This window comes from Heptranchias perlo, chromosome 3, assembly GCF_035084215.1.
Source record: "Heptranchias perlo isolate sHepPer1 chromosome 3, sHepPer1.hap1, whole genome shotgun sequence".
NCBI classification, from domain to species: Eukaryota; Metazoa; Chordata; class Chondrichthyes; order Hexanchiformes; family Hexanchidae; genus Heptranchias; species Heptranchias perlo.
Genome location: NC_090327.1, coordinates 16,121,876 through 16,148,419, shown reverse-complemented (window position 1 = coordinate 16,148,419; position 26,544 = coordinate 16,121,876). Strand labels below are relative to the sequence as shown.

General features: G+C 44.1%; 1 protein-coding gene across 1 annotated transcript in view; it reads right to left on the bottom strand.

Moving 5' to 3' along the window:
- Positions 1-1,221: 1,221 nt before the first annotated feature.
- The window catches only part of LOC137310536 (piezo-type mechanosensitive ion channel component 2), a 624,232-nt gene continuing 598,909 nt past the window's right edge, over positions 1,222-26,544 (bottom strand). Inside the window, exons 52-56 of the mRNA XM_067978307.1 lie at positions 25,074-25,243; positions 16,336-16,449; positions 12,964-13,043; positions 7,105-7,294; positions 1,222-4,728 (exon numbers count right to left, since the gene is read on the bottom strand). Of these exons, the coding sequence (XP_067834408.1) occupies positions 4,476-4,728; positions 7,105-7,294; positions 12,964-13,043; positions 16,336-16,449; positions 25,074-25,243 (807 nt within the window). The 3' untranslated portion in view covers positions 1,222-4,475. The remainder of the gene's footprint in view (positions 4,729-7,104; positions 7,295-12,963; positions 13,044-16,335; positions 16,450-25,073; positions 25,244-26,544) is intronic.

Genomic DNA, 26,544 nt, shown 5'->3' with positions numbered 1-26,544 from the left:
AATCACCCCTCAATCTTCAAAACTCTAGGGAATGCAAGTCAAGTTTATGCAACCTGTCCTTAACCCTTTAAGCCCTGGTATCATTCTGCTGAATCGCTCACTGAATCTGCCGATGTCCTTTGTAACTTACTGTGCCATCTACCTTAGTGTCCTCTGCAAACCTTAATACTCAACTCTCTATTCCTTCATCCAAGTCACTGATATACAGGGTGAAAAGCTGAGGCCCCAGTACAGATCCCTGGGTAATACCGCTTGTCACATCCTGCCAATCAGAGGTCATTCCCTTTATCCATACTCTCCGGGGGTAATTTAGACATTGGACGATAGTGTAAAACTTGTGATACCAGTGTTAATGTATTAAGGACAACTGTGAGTTGAAACAACTCTAGTAACACTTTCAGACTTACCTCAGTTAACAGATCCTTTATTCTGTAATTGTTTCGGCCAGTTTTAATACCAATATGCATAAATGTTACATTTCTCAAAATTAAATGCTTTGACTAAGTTTTAAGAGCTCTGAATTTTTATCCCATACCTCCAAACATTCTGTTATCCTATACAAGCTGGTTATTATCTGGAAGATTAATCATCTTTTAATACTTTGCTTTTCAAAATAATTATAAATGATCTTGATCAAAGATCTCAGGACTGATACCTGGGCTATGCCATTGGTCTGAGCTGTCCAATTAGAACTACCCCCTCATTTCCTATTCTGTAGCCAAATTATTCTCCAGTTTTACTAATCTGCTCTTTATCTTCAGAATTTTTACTTTGTAATGTGTCTCTTTGATAGATTTAATAGTTTGCCTTCTTAAAAGTCGAAATCCACCACATTAAAAATTTTTTCCAATAAATTTGCATGTATTTCTCCTTTCCTAACCTTGATTTCAAACTATTGCTTTGACATTTTAGTGAGTAACCTACTGGAATAGATCCTTCCCTAAAGTAAATGTTGGCTTCTCTTTTAATAGTGAAAGGTTCCATTGTGATTTAAAACGCTTCTTGCAAATGTTTGAGAGATTATTCTCAATGAGGTTTTCTTCAAGGCAGTTATGATCTAAATGTTCAGGGAAAATGTGAAGGTTTCATTGATTCTTTAAATTTTCCAGATATCTGTGCTGGTTTTAAAAAAAAGTCCGGGAAAAAAAAATACATGCACTAATAGCAGTTTAGGATGAAAGCCCCTTCTCATACTTTACAAAATCTACTGGTAAGAGAAAATCCATTTTTCAAGAAATTTTATTGAAAATGTTCATCACTTAGTGAGATGTTTTAGAAACAAATATAAAACGGGACATATTTTCACTGGTAACTGTTGACAGCAGAGTCACAATGGTGTGGGTCTGGTAGACAGCATCCAGTTCAGAGGGAAAACCAGAGCAATTCAACTAGAAGCAAAGCTTATTGCATATTTTCTAAAACTAATTTCAGTATTCCAGAAGTTTATGAATTAACTTGAAATATAAATACACCTTAACACATTGTAATATTGTGGAATAATGTAGCTCCTGTGTAATACAAAACTTAGTTGCACAAACTTCTTTCGTTCATTTTCAGATATGTTCATTTAAAATTATCCGTGACAGTGCACATGGTGTAGTGGGTAGGACCATGGAGCTGGACTGTCAATAAGTAGATTGAAAATAGCCATTTCATTCCAATAAACACGGTTAAGGTAATTACAGAAAATCAAATGAAAATGGAAATCAATGTTTTTCCCATTAAAAGCAGCAGGAACTGCTATTAATTCCTTTCAAAATATGAGAAATCCTTAAAATATCTGGATATGAAATAATTCACTCTTGCATGGAGTTTTTTTAAAGAGGTTTATAAAATGGCCTTAAAAAGGGTTACTGTAACTGGAATATCGCAGGTTAAAAGGATTTTGCAGGTTTACTAAGATTCTCTTTGTCAGTTTTAATATAGCAGTAACATAACCCTCTATAAGCAGTGATTGAAATTCATAGTAGCCCCCAGACTACCTAAGTATTAATTTTCAAGATCATAAGCTCAATTCTTCACCTGTTTTTCCCAAGTGCAGATTATTAGAGATACTGAATTTCTCTCCAGATCTCCATGAAAACACTGAAACAGACATTTATTATCAAACTAATTAAACGTGGACTCCAACATTGTTTAAATAAATGAAAGTGCCACTAAAAACAGAATACATACAATGCCACGAGCCCTGCAAGCTACACCAAATGGGCTGGCTTGTGATTGTGTAACTACAGTTACAGAAATATCTGGTGAGCTACTGAATTAGATCATTAGGTAGAAAAACTACCAATGAGAAAGTTGAATTTCAATCCCTGCTTTGCATTATTAACAATGGCTTAACAATACAAATTTGTAATAGCTGTCAGAAATCAATAACTCTGACACATCTAAATAACAATGTATATGAAAAGGAATGGTAGCTTTGAGAACTGACCATTTCAAGTTATTGGGCCAGTGATAATCTTTGAGTAGCACAACAAATTATACAATTTCTACTATGGTGCACTGCAACTTTATGTTACAATCACCCTTGTGCGACAGTGGGTTTTTTTTAAAAGGGTTTTTCATGTCATTTGATTTAATGAAGGTCCATGATTGTGCTATGATTCTGTCCCATCAATAACATCATAACCCTTTGAAATATCTCACCATTTTTAAACCAGAACAATGTTAAACTTGAAGATGTTTGCATTTAGGTAAGTAGATAAAAATAAACCTTATGATTGATGTTTTGCCCTGTCACAGGACTATAGTTGCCTTGACAATTGTAGCAATAGCAATTTGCGTGTGGAAATATATAGACAAAAATCAAACTGTAAGTCAAATAAATCTGCTTCTATACAGAAGTCCATATTTTCTAGCAGGCATTCTACTTTGTCAGAATATTATGCAAAATTGAATGGTTACATAATATCCTTTTATATTGACTCCAGTTATTCTTTATACTGTTCTCAACACTATCATCTTTAAAGTTCAGTTTAGAATAAAGAGATAGTAACAACTATCTGCAGAGCCTGATCATGCTACCATCCTCATCACTGTTGTGCACATTTGTTTGCTGAAAGTTAAGTATGGAAATAAAATTTAAATACACAAATGTTTCAAGTAGAGCAAAACCCATCCAAACTATTTGGATCTCACTTGGGCTTTTTCCTTTCTATTTAGTACTAACAAATCAGGATTTGTTTTGTCCATCAAAAATGCTAGTTGTACAATAACTGCAGTGATGCGAAATACAGTTACTCCCACCTACTGTGCCACAGAGTGGGAGGACAAGATTGTGCCCATCGACCCCCACAAGCAAGTTCCTGATATTGGTCAAGCTGTCACGGGTGATGTGCATTAGAAGAGGCCACATGGTTCCCAATGAGGAGAAAAAGAAAATCAGAGAGGAATTGTCCTGGACCATTGTTGTGTACTTTCTAATGATCGATTAAAGACTGGTACTGGCAGAGACATGGGAATAGATTGCCCAAGCTCTGAGCTGACAAATGGTACAGGTGAAAGAGAAAGTGGGGTCTCAGGTGGAAAAATGGGGGAAGGGAAAACCCAGTTAGTCTTTTCCCCCAATCACAAAAATAAACTGATGAAACATGAAGCGGCCCATGTTTGCAAAAGTAATGTTGGCTCCAGTTTAATCAGAAAAACTCTGTTGAAGGATTCGTGCTTCAAAGGCTCAAGTAAATTCTGAACATTTTGCTGACCTTTAGTTTCAAGTACTTTCATGGGTATCACCAGAGTCTTTCACCTAGGAGAAGCATTTGCTGAGGATGGAGTATTTTTGACTGTTGCAATAATGTGTACCCACATTGTTTTTATAAGATAATGAAGGTACAGAAGACAGACAAGCCTTTGATAAAGGAACATTTTTCCTGAGAAAGATCACTGACAAGGTGATACTTTTCTATTGACTACAAATAAAATAAGGCATTTAAAACAGATTGTCAAATTATTTTCCTTGCTCAGGCCAGTCAGTATAGGCTTACATCACTGGAGACCTATAATACCCAATAATTATTTAATCATTGGTGATGTCTTCATTATTTTGTCAATACTGAATCACTCCAGGCCTTGTTCCTCTGTAACTGGGTGGTAATGACAGCACATTGCATGGCCCAAAATCATTACATCACATATAGAAAATATGAAGGACTGATACAGATGATACCATTAAGGAAGATAAGCATTTCGGGAGCCCTGATTTTGGCTGACTGAAAATCAAAAGAAACTGGCTTCAGTTACGACACAGAATTGTTTCCATAACTGGTACTGAATGGTAGAACAACTCCAGTCTTTAGTGTCAGCAGAGAGACTGTAGGCAGAAAGGACTTAAGGAACGTGCGACTGCCTGGGCTCCATAAGGAAAAGCTGCTGTCACCTAACCGTGAATAGCTCGGCTTTTCAGTGATATTGTGCTTTTTTTTTCTTTTAGCTCTTCAAAAAAAAAAATTCTACATCCAGGTCAGCAAAAGTGGTCACTTTGTCTTTTCACGTGTCCATTTGATCATAGTTTCTGGTGATCTATACAAGAATATGAGCTTGGCATACATATCCTCCTCCAATTCCAGTTCTCCAGTCTCTCGAACCAGGAAGATATCAGTACATAGTTTCAAAATTCGGTCCACATTTGGCAGCTCTTCAAACATGATGGAGTGAGAGATCCCACTGAAGAACTCACGTACAAACTTTCCAATGACCAGCACAACTGATGCGTACAGACCCATAATGCTGAAAAGTAATGAAAATAGCATCAAGAATCAGGAAAGACAAAAGAAATTCAGCAGACAATTCTTTTTTAATTGATAAAAATCAGGGCCTGGAAATTCATGCTGTGTGGGAGTGCTCCCCCCCACCCCGCCCTGATCACCACCGATCCCCCTGTCCTGGCTACCGATCCCACCCTCTGGTCACCCACTTCCTCTCCTACCTGAGGGCCTCTGATAGTGTCACAGCGGCCCGATTTACAAAGACGCTTCGCTGGGCGAGCTGCCTCTTGCTCTCCAACAACCACGCTCTCAACGTGCTCCCAAAACAAACATCACCCCTATATCTTTCATTCTAACATTCCCCGAGTGCATTGCAATCCTATAAAACCAAGAAATTCAGGGCTGAGATAAGAACATAAAAAATAGGAGCAGGAGTAGGCCATACAGCCCCTCGAGCCTGCTCTGCCATTCAATAAGATTATGGCTGATCTTCGACCTCAACTCCATTTTCCTGCCTGATCCCCATATCCCTTGCTTCCCTTAGAGTCCAAATATCTATCGATCTCAGCCTTGAACATAATCGACGACTGAGCATCCACAGCCCTCTGGGGTAGAGAATTCCAAAGATTCACAACCTCTGAGTGAAGAAATCTCTCCTCATCTCAGTCCTAAATGGCCGAACCCTTATCCTGAGACTATGCCACCTAATTCTAGACTCTCCAGCAAGGGGAAACAGCCTCTCAGCATCTAACCTGTCAAGCCCTCTCAGAATCTTATATGTTTCAATGAAATCACCTCCCATTCTTCTAAACTTCAGAGAGTATAGCCCATTCTACTCAATCTCTCATAGAAACATAGAAAATAGGAGCAGGAGTAGGTCATTCAGCCCTTCGATCATGGCTGATCCGCTATCTCAATACCATACTCCCGCTCTCCCCCCATACCCCTTGATGCCTTTTCTGTCTAGAAATCTATCTATCTCCTTCTTAAATATATTTGGTGACTTGGCTTCCACAGCCTCCTGTGGCAGAGAATTCCACAGGTTCACCACCCTCTGAGTGAAGAAATTTCTCCTCATCTCAGTCCTAAATGTCCTACCCTGTATCCTAAGACTGTGACCCCTCGTTCTGGACCCCCCAGCCAGGGGAAACATCGTCCCTACATCCAGTCTGTCCAGCCCTGTCAGAATTTTATATGTTTCAATGAGATCCCCTCTCATTCTTCTAAACGCAAGTGAATACAGGCCGAGTCGATTCAATCTTTCTTCATACGACAGTCCTGCCATCCCAGGAATCAGTCTAGTGAACCTTCGCTGCACTCCCTCTATGGCAAGTATATCCTTCCTTAGATAAGGAGACCAAAACTGTACGCAGTATTCCAGGTGTGGCCTCACCAAAGCCCTATACAATTGTAGCAAGACTTCCTTAGACTTGTACTCCAACTCCCTTGCAATAAAGGCCAACATACCATTTGCTTTCCTAATTGCCTGCTATACTTGCATGTTAACTTTCTGTGTTTCGTGTATGAGGACACCCAGATCCCTCTGAACACCAACATTTAATAGTTTCTCATCATCTAAAAAATATTCTATTTTTTTGTTCTTCCTACCAAAGTGAATAACCTCACATTTCCCCACATTATATTCCATCTGCCACCTTCTTGCCCACTCATTTAACCTGTCTATATCCCTTTGCAGACTCTTTGTGTCCTCCTCACAGCTTACTTTCCCATCTAGCTTTGTACCGTCAGCAAACCTGGATACATTACACTCGGTCCCTTCATCTAAGTCATTAATATAAATTATAAATAGCTGAGGCCCAAGCACTGATCCTCACAGCTCTCCACTAGTTACAGCCTGCCAATCCGAAAATGAACCGTTTGTTCCTACTCTCTGTTTTCTGCCTGTTAACCAATCCTCTATAAGAACATAAGAAATTGGAGCAGGAGTAGGCCAATCGGCCCCTCGAGCCTGCTCCGCCATTCAATAAGATCATGACTGATCTGATCCCAACCACAAATCCATGCTAATATATTACCCCCAACCCCATGAGCCCTTTTATGTGGCACCTTATCGAATGCCTTTTGAAAATCCAAATATACTAACATCCACTGCTTCCCCTTTACCTACCCTGCTGGTTACATCCTCAAAAAACTCTAATAAATTTGTCAAACACGATTTCCCTTTCATATATTTCCCATGTTGACTCTGCCTGATCATTTTCTGATTTTCTAAGTGTCCTGTTACAACTTCCTTAATAATGGATTCCAGCATTTTCCCGATGACTGATGTCAGGCTAACTGGCCTGTAGTTCCCTGTTTTCTCTTTCCCTCCTTTCTTGAAAAGCGAGGTTACATTTACTACCTTCCAATCCATCGGATTGTAAAATTGTTGTCTTACCCATAGCCAGCAAGGAACCCCAGGCTTCGAGGGCTAACTTTATCACTGAATACAATAAGTTCCAAGCTTGCGTTTTGATCTTGTTTGGGGCACTTTTCCGTCTGATTAACATGCCACCATCTCTTATTAGCTTCTTCAATGTTGCCTGGCTGAACCAGTTTTACAAGGAGTTCACAGTAGTTATCACCATCTATTGAGGAAACGTACAATACAGGAACATCATATTGAAGAAGTTACATATTTTCAGCAATATTTTATGTCGAAAAGAATGAAGGGCCAAAGCTTGTATTTTAGGATGCCCCCAAGTCTGAAAATAGTATAACTAACAAAGCAAGAGAATCAGTGATTAGGTGATGCCAAGCTTGGCTTTAAAAGCCTGAAGATTGTCATACGAGAAAAAGACTATGGGAGTTAAGCAGCGTGGTTGACTCTTAGTCAAAAGCAAAATACTGCGGATGCTGGATAAAAACAGAAAATGCTGGAGAAGCTCAGCAAGTGAGGCAGCATCTGTGGAGAAAGAAACAGAGTTAACGTTTCAGGTCGAAGACCTTTCATCAGAACTGGAAGACATTAAAGAGTTAAAGTTTTTAAGCAAATACAGAGCCAGGGAAAGGGGGGAGGGAGGGGGAGGAAAGAACAAAAGGGAAGGTCTGTGCTAGGGTAGAGGACAAAAGTGATTAAATGGCAAGGCAAGGAGGGTGGTAATGGGACAGGTTAAGAAACAAAAGATGGGTCTAGAGGAGCTGTAAATGGCAACAGCAGAACATTACCAGCACCTGCTGTCCGAAAAAATGGGAGCAGTGGTTCTGATCTGAAGTTATTGAAATCAATGTTGAGTCCAGAAGGTTGTAAAGTGCCTAAACGAAAGATGAGGTGCTGCTCCTCGAGCTTATGTTGAGCTTCATTGGAAGAGTGTAAGAGGCCGAGGAGAGAGGTCAGAGTGGGAGTGGGATGGGGAATTAAAATGGCAAGTAACCGGCAGGTCAGGGTCACGCTTGTGGACAGAGCAGAAGTGTTCAGCAAAGTGATCACCCAATCTGCATTTGGTCTCCCCAGTATAGAGGAGACCGCATTGTGAGCAGCGAATACAGTATACTAAATTGAAAGAATTGCAAGTAAACCATTGTTTCACCTGGAAGGAGTGTTTGGGGCCCTGGACGGTGGGAAGGGAGGAGGTGAAGGGGCAGGTGTTGCATCTCCTGCGCTCGCATGGGAAGGTGCCATGAGGAGGAGAGCGGGTGTTGGGGGTGATGGAAAAGTGGACCAGGGTGTTGCGGAGGGAGCAGTCCCTTCGGAATGCCGAAAGGGGAGGGGAGGGGAGGGGAAGATGTATTTGATGGTGGAATCGTGCTGGAGGTGGTTGAAATGGGGGAGGATGGTACGTTGAACGTGGAGGCTGGTGGGGTGGAAGATGAGGACAAGGGGGACCCTATCGTGGTTCTGGGAGGGAAGGGAAGGGGTTAGGGCAGAAGAGCGGGAAATAGGACAGACGCGGTCGAGGGCCCTGTCAACTACAATGGAGAGGAATCCTTGGTTGAGGAAAAAGGAAGACACAGCGGAAGCACTGGCATGGAAAGTGGCATCGTCAGAACAGATGCGACGGAGACGGAGAAACTGGGAAAAGGGAATAGAGTCCTTACAGGAAGCGGGGTGGGAGGAAGTGTAATCCAGGTAGCTGTGGGAGTCGATGGGCTTATAATAGATATTGGTTGACAGCCTATTCCCAGAAATGGAGATAGAGAAGTTGAGGAAGAGAAGGGAAGAGTCGGAGATGGACCATGTGAAGGCGAGGGAAGGGTGGAAATTGAAAGCAAAGTTGATTAAATTTTCCAGTTTGGAGCGAAAGCACGAAACGGCACCGATACAGTTATCAATGTCCCGAAAAAAGAGAGGGAGGGGACCTGAGAAGGACTGGAACAAGAAATGTTCCACGTATCCCACAAAAAGGTAGGCATACTGGGACCCAAATGGGTTCCCATAGCGACATCTATTATTTGGAGGAAGTGAGTGGAGTCAAAGGAGAAGTTGTTCAATGTAAGAACAAGTTCAGCCAGGCGGCGGAGGGTGGTGGTGGAAGGGGACTGGTTGGGCCGCCGTTCAAGGAAGAAACGGAGGGCCCGCAGTCCGTCCTGGTGGGGGTTGGAGGTGTAGAGGGACTGGACGTCCATGGTGAAAAGGAGACGGTTAGGGCCGGGGAACTGGAAACTGTTAAAGTGGTAGAGGGGATGAGAGGAGTGCTTGACTCTTAACTGCTCTCTGAAGCGGCCTAGTAAGCCATTCAGTTGCATCAACCACGACAAAGAATCACCACATGGACTGGAACAGTTCAAGAAGGCAGCATATCACCACTTTCTCAATGGGAATTAGATGGGCAATAAATGCCAACCTTGCCAGGGACACCCGAGATTGAAGAAGAAAACATTTTTGAGGGCTTGGTAAAGAATGAGTTTGAGCAGAAGAAGGTGTGGTGAATCTTGGGCCTAAGTTTTAACCCCACGAACGGGTGGGTTGGGGGCAGGTGGGAAGGTAAAAATTGTAAAAAAACTAAAACCTGCCTCCAACCCACCTACTTCCAGTTTTAATGGAGGCAGGCCAAGGAGCGGGCAACCAACCCACTCTCTACAGGCGGGTTGGTCACTGAAAGCTTTTAAGGAGGTTCCGCGCCTCCATTTTGACAGCTTTTTTTATTTTTAACTCTTGGAGGCCGGGATTCCTGGGCCTTCTGCTTCAGGGGAGGTGAGAAGGCCCGAAACTACAGGTAAGTGCCTTTATGGCACAGCTTGTGGGCCCAGAGGATCAGGAGTCCTTCCTCCAGGCTGAAAAAACCTACCTGCAGCGATCCCACTCACGAGATCAACCGACCCCCACCCCCCATGATCTCCGACTCCCCCCCGGCGATCCCCAACCCCGATGACCCCCCCCCCAATGAGCCCCAACCCCCCTGATGACTCCACCGATGAGTCCTGACCCCCCCAATGACCGACCACCCCCAATGAACGACTCCCCCGATAACTCCCGACCCCCCATTGACTCCCCCCAATGTCCGACCACCCCCCCCCCCAACAACAATGACCGACCCCCTGGATGACTCCCGACCCCCCCGATGACTCCGACTCCCCCTAACCCCCTCCATGACCAACACCCCCCTCCCAATCTAAGATTTAACTCCTCGCATCTGCTTCCTGGCTCTTCTCTCGTCCGACTGAAGTCCAGCCTGTCAATCAGGCTGGACTGTTGGGCGGGAAATGGACAAAAAAAAATTAAAAGATGTCTTTACATCAAAATCGTAAGGATGTCCGGGAAACCCTGGCTCAGGGCTAAAATTTACCCCTTGATTTCAATGTAGTCAAGATACAGAAAAGAAATGGCACTTTTTTTTCAAAGAAATAATAACCCAAATTGGATATTTGTCACATACGGAAAACTATCTGGATAACTGGACAGTTCCAACATGTAGGGCTCAATTTTACCAGGCCTGCGGGTTTCCGGCGGGTTGGGTTTCGGGAGCGTGGTCAACACGCTCGGTGAAATTAGTGGGTTGCCCGACCGATCGTAGCAGGCAACACACTAATAGGAATCAATTACCTGCTCCTCCGGGGTCCACGCTGCTGGTCTGCGCGTCGGGCGGGCTGCGCATGCGCAGTACGATCTGTCAGCTGGAGGCTCTCTAGTTAAAGGGGCAGTGCTCCACTGACAGATGCTGCAACCAATAGAACAAATTACAGCATGGAGCAGCCCAGGGGGAAGGCTGCTCCCAGTTTAATGATGCCTCACCCCAGGTATCATCAGATGGGGTGAGGAGGAGGGGGAGGACACAGATCTTCCACCCGGCGGGCGGGAGGAAGCGGCCAGCCTCTGCCACCAAGAAGGCCTGGCTCAAGGTGGCAGAGGGGGTCACCTGCGCAACCAACATATCGCCCACCTGCATACAGTGCAGGAGGCGCTGCAATGACCTCAGTAGGTCAGCCACAGTGAGAACACGAAGTCTTTCCCCTACACTCCATCTGCCACAACACTGCCCCCACCCCACATCTCCTTCGGCACCGCCAACACTACTCTGTCACATCACCCCTCATACCCACTCAAACCCCATCCTCATCTTACCTCCACCTACTCACCTCGCCAGTACTCATCCTGCCACTAACATGCGACCCAATCCTCATACAATCTCATGGCTCTATCCCATACTCACCCTCTCGTGCATCTCCCTCACGGCCAGCCTCACTCAACCTGCCACCACCTGTGCTGCAGCCACAGGGCATGCATCACATATGTGCAGTAGGCAGCGTAAGGCAAATGTTTCGTGAGCATGAAGGGGGTGCACAAGGGTGTCGGAGGGTTTGCCATGGGTGTTACCTATATTGAATTTCAGAGCAACAAACAGCACACATTATATTGGCACCACCACTGCCATGTCTCCGCGAATAATGTCTGTTGTGTCCAATAATGCCCGCTCCTGGGTATCACTATGAGGACCCACCACTGATGCCACCCATCGTGTTACTGCAGAGTAGGTGCAGGTGTATTTGCAGGGCTCTTCCGCGCAGACCACTGAGAGACATCGGCGGTGTAGCCGGCTGCACCCTGGAAGGATGCGGAGGAGAAGTTGTGGAGGGCAGTGGTAACTTTGGCAGCGACAGGTAAGCACTTGTTGCTGGGGCCAGGCAGGAGCAGCTCGGCATGAAAGAGCCTGCAGATCTCCACGACTACATGTCGAGCGAATCTGCGCCTCCGTGTGCACTGCTGCTCGGAGAGGTCTGGGGAGCTTCGCCTCGGTCTGTGGACCCTGTGGCGAGGGTAGTGCCCTCTGCGATGCGTCTCTCTCTGCGGTAGTCCTCCCTCCTGCTGTGCAGGTGGGCGTGCAACAACCCCGTGTTGGGGGGCTCCACGTCTCTGCGGCGGACGGCGTGGACTGCGAGGCTGCTGGGGCTGGTCATGCTGTTCGTCCTCCGAGGGTGTCCACACACCACCCATCTGGCCGTTGTTGGTCTGAGGGGTTGTGCAGGGTAGGTGGGTGGTTCCTCGGACTGGGGCTGCAGTTTCGTGTCGGTCTGTCCTCTGGCTTGGCGGGGGGTGGTGGGGGGCAGGGGTTGCCCTATGTGACGCAGTGGCCTCCTGCGTGGGTGAGGGCTCTCCCCCGTGGGGTGCACCTTGGCACCTGCCACAGGCTGCTGGCTGCAACACGCCTGGTTGGAGAGAGACTGTTTCCCCCAGTGTGGGAAACACGCTGCGATGCAGGTAAAATCCCACACTTCCTCTTTTGACAGCTGATTCAGCTCATTAACTGACCTCAACAAGCAAGGTAAGTACTCTCAAGTAGAACCCCGCTGGCTTTAATTGCCTGCGGGATTCCCACCAGCGGGGGCCACGCACGCAGCCCCGCACGTCATCGGGGAACCCGGAAGTGGTCGGGATCGCGGCGCGATCCGGTCACGTGACCTCATATCGGGATTTTCGGGGCCCCCCCGCTGGAAACCCAACCCTAAAATCGAGCCCGTGATGTTTGCATAACGAGTGGGGCATTGCATTTAACAGGAATTCGATGCATTTTTTTGTATGGGCAATAACAGAAGTCATTTCAGAGTCAAATATCAACTGAACTGAAACATTTGCCAGGTATTTCCCCACAGCTGCTCCAGTCCCACTGCTGTAACTTCACCAGAAGTGACAGAAACCCGGTTAAATGCATAAACAGGGCATATGCCATATTTCTGGCCAAGTCACGGAGGTGGAGTGGGAGCATCTCTGAAGAAATTCCTGACCGTCACTTTAGTTTCAAGTGCTAGTTACTCAGTTACTCATTTTCTGTGTGTCATTGTATTCATATATTTACGTTTGTTTATACAATACAACACTTACTTTTAAAGAACTGCATCACAGGTTTCGTATCAGAATCACTGGGTGCTCTAATGTAGTTTGGAAATATTTTTCCAATTTTTCTGTAAAATAAAAACATTTTATTCATATATAGTTCATCAAATATAAGAATAAGTCACACTTGCTGCTTAATAATACAAATAATGGCCCTGAATTTCCTCAATGCCCTGGAAAATTACACCATTCACCAGCAGAGGGAGCTCCTTCGTAAGTTCAGTTACATGTGAAATAATGTACGTTCTGGCATAATTGTGTTCTAAAAGCAGTGAGCAGCTTAGACCCCAGGAAAGTTCAGTGCATGAGTGGTGCAGCCTCTGTAAAGACTATGTTCTTTATTGGAGCACTTGGGGGCAGCAAATTGTGGGTTCAAGTCCCACTCCAGTGACTTGAGTACAAAATCTAGGCTGACACTCCAGTGCAGTACTGAGGGAGTGCTACACTGTCAGAGGTGGCGTTGTTTGGATGAGATTTTAAACCGAGGCCCCGTCTGCCCTCTCAGGTGGATGTAAAAGATCCCATGGCACTATTTCGAAGAGGAAGAAGGGAGTTCTCCTCAGTGTCCTGGCCAATATTTATCCCTCAACCAACGTCACTACAAAACAGATTATTTGGTCACTATCACATTGCTGTTTGTGGGGCCTTGCTGTGCACAGATTGGCTGCCTCGTTTCCTACACTACCACAGTGACTACACTTCAAAAGAACTTCATTGGCTCTGAAGCACTTTGGGACGTCCTGAGGTTGCGAAATGCGCTATTTAAATGCAAGTCTTTCTTTCTTTCAAGGGGAAGCTGTGGAGATTCTTTCCTTGACCTCTGTGCTTTATCCACTGAGGGCATCTCCCAGCCTCATCTGAAGTGCCTCTTGCCAGAACCAAAAGCAGTCACAGGCCAGCTTTACTTACGGGACGCCGTGTCAAGGCAGCAGGGCTGTGAATTTTACACAGGAAGACCTGCAAGGCCTCCTGGAAGAGGGGGCGTCAGCCTCGCCGGTTGGAGGGAAGGGACTCTGTGGCACTCACTGCCAATATCTTTTGCCATCTTGGGTTGTTCTCCTCGCCTCCATGCGCTGCTGTTCCTCCTACTCCTCCATGAGGATTATATAGGGAGGTCTGCCCATGGGGAATGTCATAACATCGCAGAGTCTTTTTGGGAGGCCATGGGATGAGGAGGGTCAAAAAAATGTAGGGGTGAGATGAGACTGTAGCACTGTCAGCGTATGAGAGGAGCCAAGTGCAAGTATCAGTGAGCAAAACTGTGAAAAAAATGTGTTGAAAATGGGTCTGTGAAGCCGAGGATCAGTAAGTAAAGTTTGGGGACTCTTCAAAATTCTGAAACTCTTCGCTCCTGCTTGAAACAGGTGGCTGACGGACCAGCTGCACCTGTTTTATGTTTCTAATTTTCCCAACGTGGCGTAAAAGGAGCACATTCCTCAGCACCACCAGCTGAGTGGTGCTCCTATGAAAATGAACCCCATGGAGCTTGGGCAGGAGGACTGTCAAAGCTGCCAAAAAGATCGAGAAAACTTGTGTCTAGTGCATTAATGGCGGATAAGTGGCATAAAGAGCTGAACCCAAGTTGCCTCAATCTCTTTTTAGCGCAATAATGATGTAATAATGGCGCACGTGCTGAACATTCAGATTAAATTCAAGGCTAATGACTAGAAACCAAGTGATATTGGAGGAGTGTGAAAATTTGTATGATTTTCCATATCTAAGGATACTACCAGATCACGTTTCAGGTACAGTAATGTTTGAATTTATTTGTCACTAAGTATGTTCTTTTCTTCCCCGTGTTCACTGTAGTCTCTTCATAGGTGACACACAGCTGTCCTAGCTGAGAAGGTGAACAGGCGACAGGCCCCTCCAACTCTATCAATGCATGAGAATAGCTGTGACTGACTCTCTGTCTCTGGAGAAAAGCATTTGGATTCACTGGGTGCCTTTACAGCACAAAAAATGAGTCAAATTGGCTGCTAAGGACAATCTTCAACAAAATTACTTTTAACTTCAAACAGGATAGTTTCTTTAAAATACGGCTGTTTTATAAGCTTGTCGGTGAATTTCTCAGTCTGAACATTTCAGAAAGAAACACTCTGTGACGAAACCTACATTATGTGCATTCTCACAAAGGGAAAGCTGCTGGAACCAAAAAGACATTCTTGGTTTAGAGCTTATGCCACCATCTGTTCCTATCTAGATCAAGGCTGCCACTAATAAAGGATAAATTAATTTGTTGTGGATTGCTTTTACATCTAATAAACAGCTATTGTAGCAGTTTATATCTTTGCTTCTGTAAGCCATCTAATTGTAAATAAATATGACCAATAATTTTAGCCTGTATGAAGTGGGCCTAGTATTTTCCAACTTCTGGACTAAAAGGTAACATTGTGGGAATCCTACGTATGTTCCAGTTGTAGTAATACTGCTAAATAGGACAATTATTAGCCTGGATTACACTACAGTACATTGCAGGGGAGTGGTCTGCTTATGGAAACTATTGTCAGGTCATATACGTCAGAAAATGGTGTTGGAAAAACTGTGAACCATAACATAAAATATTGGGAAAAGATTGCTGCAGTTCAGAGTTTCTTCAATACCACCGTTAGCCCCCTCCTCTTCCTTATCGATATGCTGCCCTCTGGCAACATCTGTAGACACAGGCTCAGCTTCAACATGTACACTGAAGACATTCATCTCTACATCTCCACCACCTCCCCCTGACCACTCCACTGCCTCTGTGCAGTCAGATGGCTTGCCTGACATCCAGTCATGAATGAGCCGCAATTTCCACCAGCTAAATATTGAGAAGACCGAAGCCGTCATCTTTGGCCCCGTCACAAATTCTGTACCCGCACCATTGACTCCCCAGTCATATCTTTGCTTCTGTAAGCCATCTAATTGTAAATAAATTTGACCAGATTGTTCCCAACATTGGCATCCAATTTGACCTCGAGGTGAGCTTCCATGCTCTCCATCACAAAAACCACCGACTTCCATCTCTGTAACATCATCCACCTCTGCCCATCTGCTGATGAAACCCTCATCCATGCCTTTGTCACTTCCAGACTCAAATATTCCAATTAAGGGAAGAATTGCTCTGGTTATGAATTGTGGTTGTAATTACATTCAGAAAGAATGTGCTCACCATGTTACATATAGCAAACAGAGACATTCATCCCCAAGGTTGGATAACAAAGCTCAAACTTCAGCATTGTATGACAGAAATATAAATGCCAATAAAGGGAGCGTTAGACATTTTTTTAAAGGTTTGTATTTAATATGAGTATTATTGGTAGGAAACATACTGATCCTGGAACGTGAAGTAGTGGTAATGAAATAAAATGGCTAACTTACACAGATTTATCTTTTCCTTCAATCATTTCAGCAAGTTCTTTTTTAGCCTCCGTGTCGATGTCTAATGTGATTTTACTGGAAGCAATTTCTGCTTTTCCATTAAGATTGGGATTCCTGCGAATTGAAAGTACAGAAAGCTGATTGTAATGTACACTCTGAACAGCGAAAATTGGCTATTCCAATAAAACAAGCATGAGATCACGAGGAGAATCTGTTAATTGAATACGGTGAAGTGATTTGTTTGACTAGAACAAGGGACTCTGTTACACGTTAAAAAAGGTTTTGCTTCATAGAAAATGTGTGACCCACTCTTGCAAAGATAACAATTTAAAATTAATTATTTTCTTAACAGAGAAATATGATGACATTCTTGAAAAGAAATATATTATAATTTATTTTCATGTAACATAATCTCTATTATAATGCTATTGAATCTTGACTCCTGATTTGTAATGAAATATTAAGTGGATAGATTGTAATGAACAATAATCAATGCAGTATTTTCATTATAAAAGGTATTTAGTGGCTGGAAGTCATTTCTTAGGTGATCATTTGGCCAGACACCTCACCGAAGGAGGAGATTCAACAAAGAGAGGGAGATCCAACTAGTTTGACTGGTTCAATTGACTGATGATGGAGAACAATGGCACAAGCAAATACAAAAGGTGCAGCTAAGAATCCAGCAAAGAAGCAAAGGAGGGTGCCAAAGCAGCTGGGATGGAAATAAGTCATGAAAGTGCTAAATGCAAACTAGGAGTTAGCCCAGACAAAGCCATGGTGAAAAGGAGGGAGATAATGGCAGGAAACCAAGCAACAACCAAATACAGTCTCCAGCAAAAGTGACATTGGCAGTGACTGTAATCCCTATCATTATTGAGGGCTTTAAGCCATCATTTTACACCACAACGAGATAGCTGCAAGCACGGAGGCCCAGACATGGCAGAGACATTAAACAAATATTTTGTATCTGCCTTCATAGTAGAAGACACAAAAAACATACCGGAAATAGTGGGGAACCAAGGGCCTAATGAGAGTGAGGAAACTTAAAGTAATTACTGGTAGTAATAATATAAGGGGCAAAGAGGGGGAGGAATTCTTGAAATGTGTTCAGGAGAACTCTCTTGACCAGTGCGTTTCCGGCCCAACGAGGAAGGAGGCATTGCTGGATTTGGTTCTGGGGAATGAGGCGGGCCAAGTGGAGCAAGTGTCAGTGGGGGAACATTTAGGGAACAGCGATCAAAGTATCATAAGGTTTAGAATAGCTATGGAAAAAGACATGTACCACTCTAAAGTAAAAATACTCAATTGGAGGAGGGCCAATTTCAGTGGGATGAGAACTGATCTGACCCGGGTAAATTGGAATCAAAGATCGGCAGGCAAAACTGTAATCGAACAATGGGCGGCCTTCAAGGAGGAGATGATTCAGGTATAGTCTAGGTACATTCCCACGAGGAGGGAAGGTAGGGCAATAAAGCCAGAGCTCCCTGGATGACAAAAGAGATAGAGAGTAAGACGAAATGGAAAAAAGGGGCATATGACAGATGTCAGGTTGATAACACAAGTGAGAACCAGGATGAATATAGAAAGTACAGAGGAGAAGTGAAAAAGGAAGTAAGAGGGGCAAAGAGAGAATATGAGAATAGACTAGCAGCAAACATAAAAGGGAATCCAAAAGTCTTCTATAGGCATATAAATAGTAAATGGGTAGTAAAAGGAGGGGTGGGACCGATCAGGGACCAAAAAGGAGATCTACTCATGGAGGCAGAGGGCATGGCCGAGGTATTAATTGAGTACTTTGAATCTGTCTTTACCAAGGAAGAAGATGCTGCCAGAATCACAGTAAAGGAAGATGTAGCTCATAGAATCATTGAAAGGTTACAGCGCGAAAGGAGGCCATTCGGCCCATCAAGTCCGCATCGGCTCTATGCAAAAGCAATCCAGCTAGTCCCATTCCCCTGCCCTATCCCCGTAGCCCTGCAAATATTTTCCTTTCAAATATTTATCCAGTTCCTTTTTGAAGGCCATGATTGAATCTGCCTCCACCACCCTCGGGTGCATTCCAGATCCTAACCACTCGTTGTGTAAAAAAGTTTTTCCTCATTTCATCTTTGGTTCTTTTGCCAATCACCTTAAATCTATGACCTCTGGTTCTTGATCCTTCCGCCAATGGGAACAGTTTCTCTCTATCTACCCTGTCTAGACCCTTCATGATTTTGAATACCTCTATCAAATCTCCTTGCAACCGTTTCTGTTCCAGGGTGAACAACCCCAGCTTCTCCAGCCTATCCACGTAACAAAAGCCCCTCATCCCCAGAATCATTCTAGTAAATCTCTTCTGCACCCTCTCCAAGGCCTTGCATCTTTCCTAAAGTGCGGTGCCCAGAATGGACACAATACTCCAGTTATGGCCGAACCAGCGCTGAGATACTTGGCCAAGTCATAGTTGAGATACTGCATGGGCTAATAATTAATAAAGAGGAGGTACTAGAAAGGCTAGCTGTTCTTAAAGTAGATAAGTCACCCGGTCCGCATGAGATTCATCCTAGGTTGCTGAGATAATGGAAGTCAGGCTGGAAATTGCAGCGGTACTGGCCATAATCTTCCAAACATCCTTAGATACGGGGTGGTGCCAGGGGACTGGAGAATTGCAAATGTTACACCCTTGTTCAAAAAAGGGTGTAAGGCTAAACCCAGCAACTACAGATCAGTCAGTTTAACCTCAGTGATGGGGGAAACTTTTAGAAATGATGATTCAGGACAGAATTAGCAGTTGCTTGGATGAGTATGGATTGATTAGGGAAAGCCAGCACGGATTTGTTAAAGGCAAATCATGTCTAATTAGAGTTTTTTTGATGAGGTAACAGAGAGGGTCGATGAGGGCAATGTGATGTATATGAACTTTCAAAATTCATTTGATAAAGTGCCACATAATAGGATTGTCATCAAGATTGAAGCCGATGGAATAAAGGGGGCAGTGACAGCATGGATACAGAATTGGCTAAGTAACAGGAAACAGAGAGTATTGGTGAACGGTTGTTTTTCGGATTGGAGGGAGGTATACAGTGGTATTCCCCAGCGGTTGGTACTGGGACCACTGCTTTTCTTGATATATATTAATGACTTGGACTTGGGTGTACAGGGCACAATTTCAAAATTTGCAGATGACACAAAACTTGGAAGTGAAGTGAACAGTGAGGAGGATAGTGATAGACTTCAAGAGGATATAGACAGGCTGGTGAAATGGGCAGACACGTGGCAGATGAAATTTAACGCAGAAAAATGCGAAGTGATACATTTCGGTAGGAAGAACGAGGAGAGCCAATATAAACAATTCTAAAACAGGTACAGGAACAGAGAGATCGGGGGATATATGTGCACAAATCGTTAAAAGTGGCAGGGCAGGTTGAGAAAGCAGTTAAAAAAGCATATGGGATATTGGGCTTTATAAATAGAGACATAGAATACAAAAGCAAGGAAGTCATGATGAACCTTTATAAAACACTGGTTCGACCACAACTGGAGTATTGTGTCCAGTTCTGGGCACCGCACTATAGGAAAAATGTGAAGGCCTTAGAGAGGGTACAGAAAAGATTTACTAGAATGATTCCAGGGATGAGGGACTTTAGTTATGTGGATAGACTGGAGAAGGTGGGCTTGTTCTGCTTGGAACAGAGAAGGTTGAGAGGAGATTTGATAGAGGTATTTAAAATCATGAATGGTCTAGTCACAATAGATAGAGAGAAACTGTTCCTGTTGGCGGAAGGGTCAAGAGCCAGAGGACATAGATTTAAGGTGATTGGCAAAAGAACCAAAGGTGAAAGGAGGAAAAACTTTTTTACACAACGAGTGGTTAGGATCTGGAATGCAGTGCCTGAGGGGGTGGTGGAGGCAGATTCAATCATGGCTTTCAAAAAGGAACTGCATAAATACTTGAAAGGAAAAAATGTACCGGGCTATGGGAGTAGGGAGTTGGATTGCTCTTGCATAGAGCAGCACGGACTCGATGGGCCAAATGGCCTCCTTCCATGCTGTAACCTTTCCATGATTCTATATAGGGCACTGGTGAGACCACACCTGGAGTACAGTTTTGGTCTCCTTACTTAAGGTAGGATATACTTACCTTAGAGGGGCTGCAACGAAGGTTCACTAGATTGATTCCTGGGATGAGAGGGTTGTCCTATGAGGAGAGATTGAGTAGAATGGGCCTATATTCTTTGGAGTTTAGAAGAATGAGAGGTGATATTATTGAAACGCATAGAATTCTTAGAGGGCTTGACAAAGTAGATGCTGAGAGGTTGTTTCCCCTGGCTGAAGAGTCTCGAACTAGGGGTCACTGTTTCAGGATAAGGGGTCGGCCATTTAAGACCAAGATGAGGAAAAATTTCTTCACCGAAAGGGTTGTGAATCTTTGGAATTCTCTACCCCAGAGGGCAGTGGATACTCGGTCATTGAGCATATTCAAGACTGAGATGGATAGATGTTTGGACACTAAGGGAATCAAGGGATATAGGGATCAGGCAGGAAAGTGGAGTTGAGGTAGAAGATCAGCCATGGTCTTATTGAATAGTAGAGCAGGCTCAAGGGGCCGTATGACCTCATCCTGCTCCTATTTCTTATTATGTGAACTCAGTACACATATTGCATGCAACCACTGCCTATCCTGAGGGGACATCCTTATATATTGCACTATCAAAGTCATGAATGCTCATTTACTACTTTGGTTAATAGATGCATTTGGTGGGTAGACACATTATGGTCTGCCAAAATACTATCAGCAGCAGGATGAACAGCCAAGGACCCTGTGACAAGTGGCCAGCATTGAAACACCATGTGGTAGAGGTGAAGGCTGCCCTGGAGACTGAAAAGTACAGTGTTCAACAGCAGAATGGTGAGCTGCAAAAAAAGCCTACCTAAGAGGTTCATCAGAGTGACCCTGAGCAGGCCGAGAAACTGATTGACAGTGGTTTCACTTTGATTGACAGTGGTTTCACTTTTTCCTTTTTCCAATACAAAGTGTAGGAAACACACACATTCCAGCCATAGCTACTCACTACTTTAAGTGCCAGGCATTCAGCCACATACCAGTGGAGTGCAAGGACATCATAAAATGTATATGGTGTGGCAAGGGTCACACAACATCCCAGTGTTCTTGGCCAAAGCATGATGCCACCTGTGTATGAAACTGCTTTCACTTCAAGGACAGCGTAAACATCCAGAGGGCAATCTAGTCAGCAGAAAACAAGAAAAGCAGACTACACAAAGGTGGCTGCATCAAACAAGTTCATTGCAGCATCTTGTGAAGGACAGGAACCAGCAACTTGAGCTGCAACAATGTTGACGAAGGGGCAAGAAACCAACTGAAATCCTCAAAACCAGTCTCTGCCAATTCAGACTTTGATGTTCTCACTGTGAAGAAGCATGCGGAGACCGTGAAGGGTACTCTAGCACTCATCAAGTAATGCCATAAGTCAGGAGCGAGCCTCAATAGAAACCACGAATGGCTGTAATGAATCAATAACTTAAAAAAATTCATTCTCGGGATGTGGGCATCGCTGACAAGGCCGGCATTTATTGTCTGCCCCTATTTCCCTTGAGAAGGTGGTGGTGGGCCTTCTTCTTGAACTGCTGCAGTCTGTGTGGTGAAGGTACTCCCACAATGCTGTTAGCTAGGGCGTTCCAGGATTTTGACCCAGCAACGATGAAGGAACGATGATATATTTCCAAGTCAGGATGGTGTGTGACCTGGAGGGAAACTTGGAGGTGATGCTGTTCCCATGTATCTTCTACCCTTGTTCTTCTAGGTGTTGGAGGTCGCAGGTTTGGGAGGTGCAACAGAAGAAGCCTTGGGCAGTTGCTATAGTGCATCCCATCTACACACTGCATGCTGGTAGTGGAGGGAGTGGATGTTTTGGTTAGTGGATGAGGTATCGATCAAGCAGACTGCTTTGTCTCGGATGGTGTTGAGCTTCTTGACTGTTGTTGCAGCTGCATCCATCAAGGCAAATGGAGAGTATTCCATCACACTCCTGACTTATACCTTATAGGTGGTGGAGAGGCTTTGGGCAGTCAAGAGATGAGCCACTCGCTGCAGAATACCTAACCTCTGACCTGCTCTAGTAGCCATGGCATTTACATGGTCCAGTTGAGTTTCTGGTCAATGATGAGCCCCAGTTGATGATGGGGCACTTGATGATGGTAATGCCATTGAATGTCAAGGGAGGTAGTTAGGCTCTTTCTTATTGAAGATGGTCATTGGCTGGCATTTGTATGGTGTGAATATTACTTGCCACTTGCCTGGATGTTGTCCAGTTCTTGCTGCATGCGGGCACGGACTCCTTCATTATCCGAGAGATTGTGGATGCAACTGAATACTGTGCAATCATCAGTGAACAGCCCCACTTCTGACCTTATGATGAAGGGAAGGTCATTAATTAAGCAGCGGAAATAGTTGGTCCTAGGACCCTGCCCTGAGGAACTCTCCTGCCCTGATATCCAGCGGTTGATTGGCCTCCAACAACCACAACCATCTTTTTTTTGCACCAGGTATGATTCCAATCACTGGAGAGTTTTCCCCCGATTCCCATTCACTTCAGTTTCACTTGGGCTCCTTGGTGCCACGCTCGGTCGAATGATGCCTTGATGTCAAACCTCTGGAATTCAGGTCTTGTGTCCATGTTCGGACCAAGTGTCTAGTGAGGTCTGGAGCTGAGCGATCCCGATGGAACCCAAACTGAGCATCGGTGAGCAGGCTAATGGTGTGTAAGTATCACATTCCATTGCTTTGCTGATGATTGGAAGTAGGCTGATAGGACGGTAATTGGTGGGGTTAGATTTGTCCCGTTTTTTGTGGATAGGATATACCTGGGCAATTTTCCACATTGTTGGATAGATGTCAATGTTGTAGCTGTACTGGAGCAGCTTAGCTATGGATGTGGCTAGTTCTGGGGCACAGGTCTTCAGCACTGCAGCTAGGATGTTGTCGGGACCCATATCCTTTGCTGTGTCCAGTGCACTCAGCTGTTTCTTGATGTCACGTGAAGTGAATCGAATCGACTGAAGACTGGCATCTGTGATGGTGGGGACTTCCGGAGGAGGCCGAGAAGCATTATCCACTTGGCACTTCTGGCTAAAGATGGTTGCAAACGCTTCAGCCTTGTCTTTTTGCTCTCACGTGCTGGACTCTGTCATCATTGAGGATGGGGATGTTCATGGAATCTTCTCCTCCTGTTAGTCGTTTAATTGTCAACCACCGTTCACAACTAGATGTGGCAGGACTGCAGAATTTTGACCTGATCCGTTGGTTGTGGGATTGCTTTGCTGTTTATTGCATACTGCTTTCTCTGTTTAGCATGCATGTGGTCCTGTGTTATAGCTTCACTAAGTTGACACCTCATTTTCAGGTACGCCTCTTCTACACTCCTTGTTGAACCAGGGTTCATCACTTGGATGGAGGGGTGAGGGATAAGCCAGGCCATGAGGTTACAGATTGTGGTGAAATACAATTCTGCCAATGCTGATGGCCCACAGCTCCTCCTGGACTTGAGCTGCTGTATCTGTTCTTAATCTATCCCATTTAGCACGGGTGTTAGTGCCACACGACACGATGGACGGTATCCTCAGTGTGAACATGGGACTTGGTGTCCATAAGGACTGTGCGGTGGTCACTCCTATCAATGCTGTTATGGACAGACACATCTGCGACAGGTAGATTGGCGAGGACGGGGTCAAGCATCCTATTCCCATGTGTTGGTTCTCTCACCACCTGTCGCAATCCCAGTCTGGCAATTATGTCCTTCCAGACTCGGCCAGCTTGGTCAGCGATGGTACTACTGAGCAACCCTTGGTGATGGACAATGAAGTTCCCCACCCAGAGTATATTCTGTGCCCTTGCTCCCCTCAGTGCCTCCTGCAGTTGGTGTTTAACATGGAGGAATACTTCAATGGAAAGTACAACCAGCCAGGGTGTAAAACGGCCGGCCGATCCGATCCTTTCAGTTTCTCACTGGGTGCTTAAATTAAACTCACCCTCTTTGTTATTAAAGCCCTGTCATGCAATATTCAAACTTAATTATTATTAATGGATGCAAACAATAGTAAATTTCTAAAACAATGGCATCTTCTATGTATATGCAGCTGATTAAAATGCATTTCACCTTTTTTACTGGAATATAAAATTGACAGAAGATATAGTGAATAGATTATTTACCCACAGGATGCTACCGAGTAACGCTCGTATAAAGTCACCTGATAAGCATTGCTCTATACCTTCAACTTGTAGCCATCCTATCACCTTACTATGTGACCATACCCTACAGGTCCACCACAAAACAATAAAGAGATAGACGACAAACTAAAACATTTAAAAGAAAATACTTAGTATATACTATACATAATTGCAAAGAATAAATGATGAATTTAAGACTTTGGTTCAGTCTAAGGATTCTGAAATTGGCTGAGTTATGAGCTGGGATTTTCTGTTTCTGCGATCCCCAATCTGTGATTTTTTTTTTTCAAAAAATATACTTTATTCATAAATAATCTGTGATTTTACACCCATTCATTTTACGTGAGTTACGTAGAAGCAGAAAATCCTGGTCATACTTTCAGGATCCCACAATTGTTTCACAGTTACGTAAATCACAAAACTGATATCAAGTCATAGCAGGTACTTCCAAACAGTGGAAAATAATGGTGTGCACTTAAAGTTACTAGTAATCAAACATTCATAATGACTTTACCTTTGAACAGACCAAGAAAAAACAATGGAGATTTTTGAATTACTTTGTAATCTTCCTATCATCTTCTTTCGACTCGGTGGACTGATGGTCCAAAGAGAATTTGAATCTCCTTCAAGCGTTGCGATCAGAATGTCTTCTTTCGTGTATGCATCCAGGAACTGCAAAACACTCTAAGAAAATGTATAATTAGTTCTTCAATTCACTGTGAATTCCACCTCTACACTTCCAGAGATCATTAACACAAATTTTATTTTTGTTGAGCCAATGGGGCCGGATTTTCATCTTCAGTTGTAAGTCAGTTCTAATTTCGTTAGCACTGTTTTAAGACCCATCTGAATCTCAAGTATTTACAGCACTCAATTCTCTTGTTTAAGCTCACAACTCTAGGTGCAAACTCAGATTGATCTTGGGATGACGTCACTGATAGGAGGGGAAAATGCACATAAGTCATATTTAAAAGGGTGAAACAATTAAAAGGGGGAGGGAGACAATGAGTGGGACAAAAAATTCAGAAAGCTTCTGGAGAGCCTTACAAGGCACCTCATTCCGATAAGCAGCCTTTGCTAAGTTGAAGGGGCAGGGGATTAAGGGGTGGCAGGTTAAGATGAAGGAAAAGGGAGCCCTAGGTGTAGGCATGAGCCTACTAATGCAGCCCAGCTTTTCAGCTCCTCTTTGATGGCTGCTGGGTAATACATGAGATGCATGTGAGGGAGGTTGCCTTCTGTGGCACTTCACAATGCCATTCCCATAGGTCAGCACTGCAGCTCACCTACAAAAAAGGAGCAGCCAAGTTTCAGCTAACAGCTGACCTTTACTGTCCTTGTGCAAATGCAAGTCCTTTGCTGCATGGTAGCCACAAGTGTCCTTACAGCACATGGCACAGTTCTGCAATTGCCTCTCTGATGACCCAGACCATGGATTTCCAGGGTCTGCTGAAATGGTTGATGCCATCTTGGCAGTTGGATCTAAACAGGCAATGCTGGCTCCTGATCATCCTGGCATATTTTCTTACTATGTAAAGCATGGCATACTATGATAGGTTCTGCAGAAGCACCCCATTCAGGAAAATAGTTGGTCAAGTATTTGCAACTTGGTCCTTCCCCCTTCAGTTAGAGGCTAGATAAACTGGGGTTGTCTCCATTGAACAGAGAAGGTTAAGGGGAGATTTAATTGAGGTTTTCAAAATCATGAAGGGTTTTGATGGAGTGAATAAGGAGAAACTGTTTCCACTGGCAGAGGAGTCGGTGACCAGAGGACACAGATTTACGGTAATTGGCAAAAGAGCCAGAGGCGAGATGAGGAAACATTTTTTCATGCAGCGAGTTATTATGATCTGGAATGCACTGCCCGAAAGGGAGATGGAAGCAGATTCAATATTAATTTTCAAAAGGGAATTGAATAAATACTTGAAGAGGAGAAAATTGCAGGGCAATGAGGATAGAGCAGGGAAGTGGGATTAATTGGCTAGCCC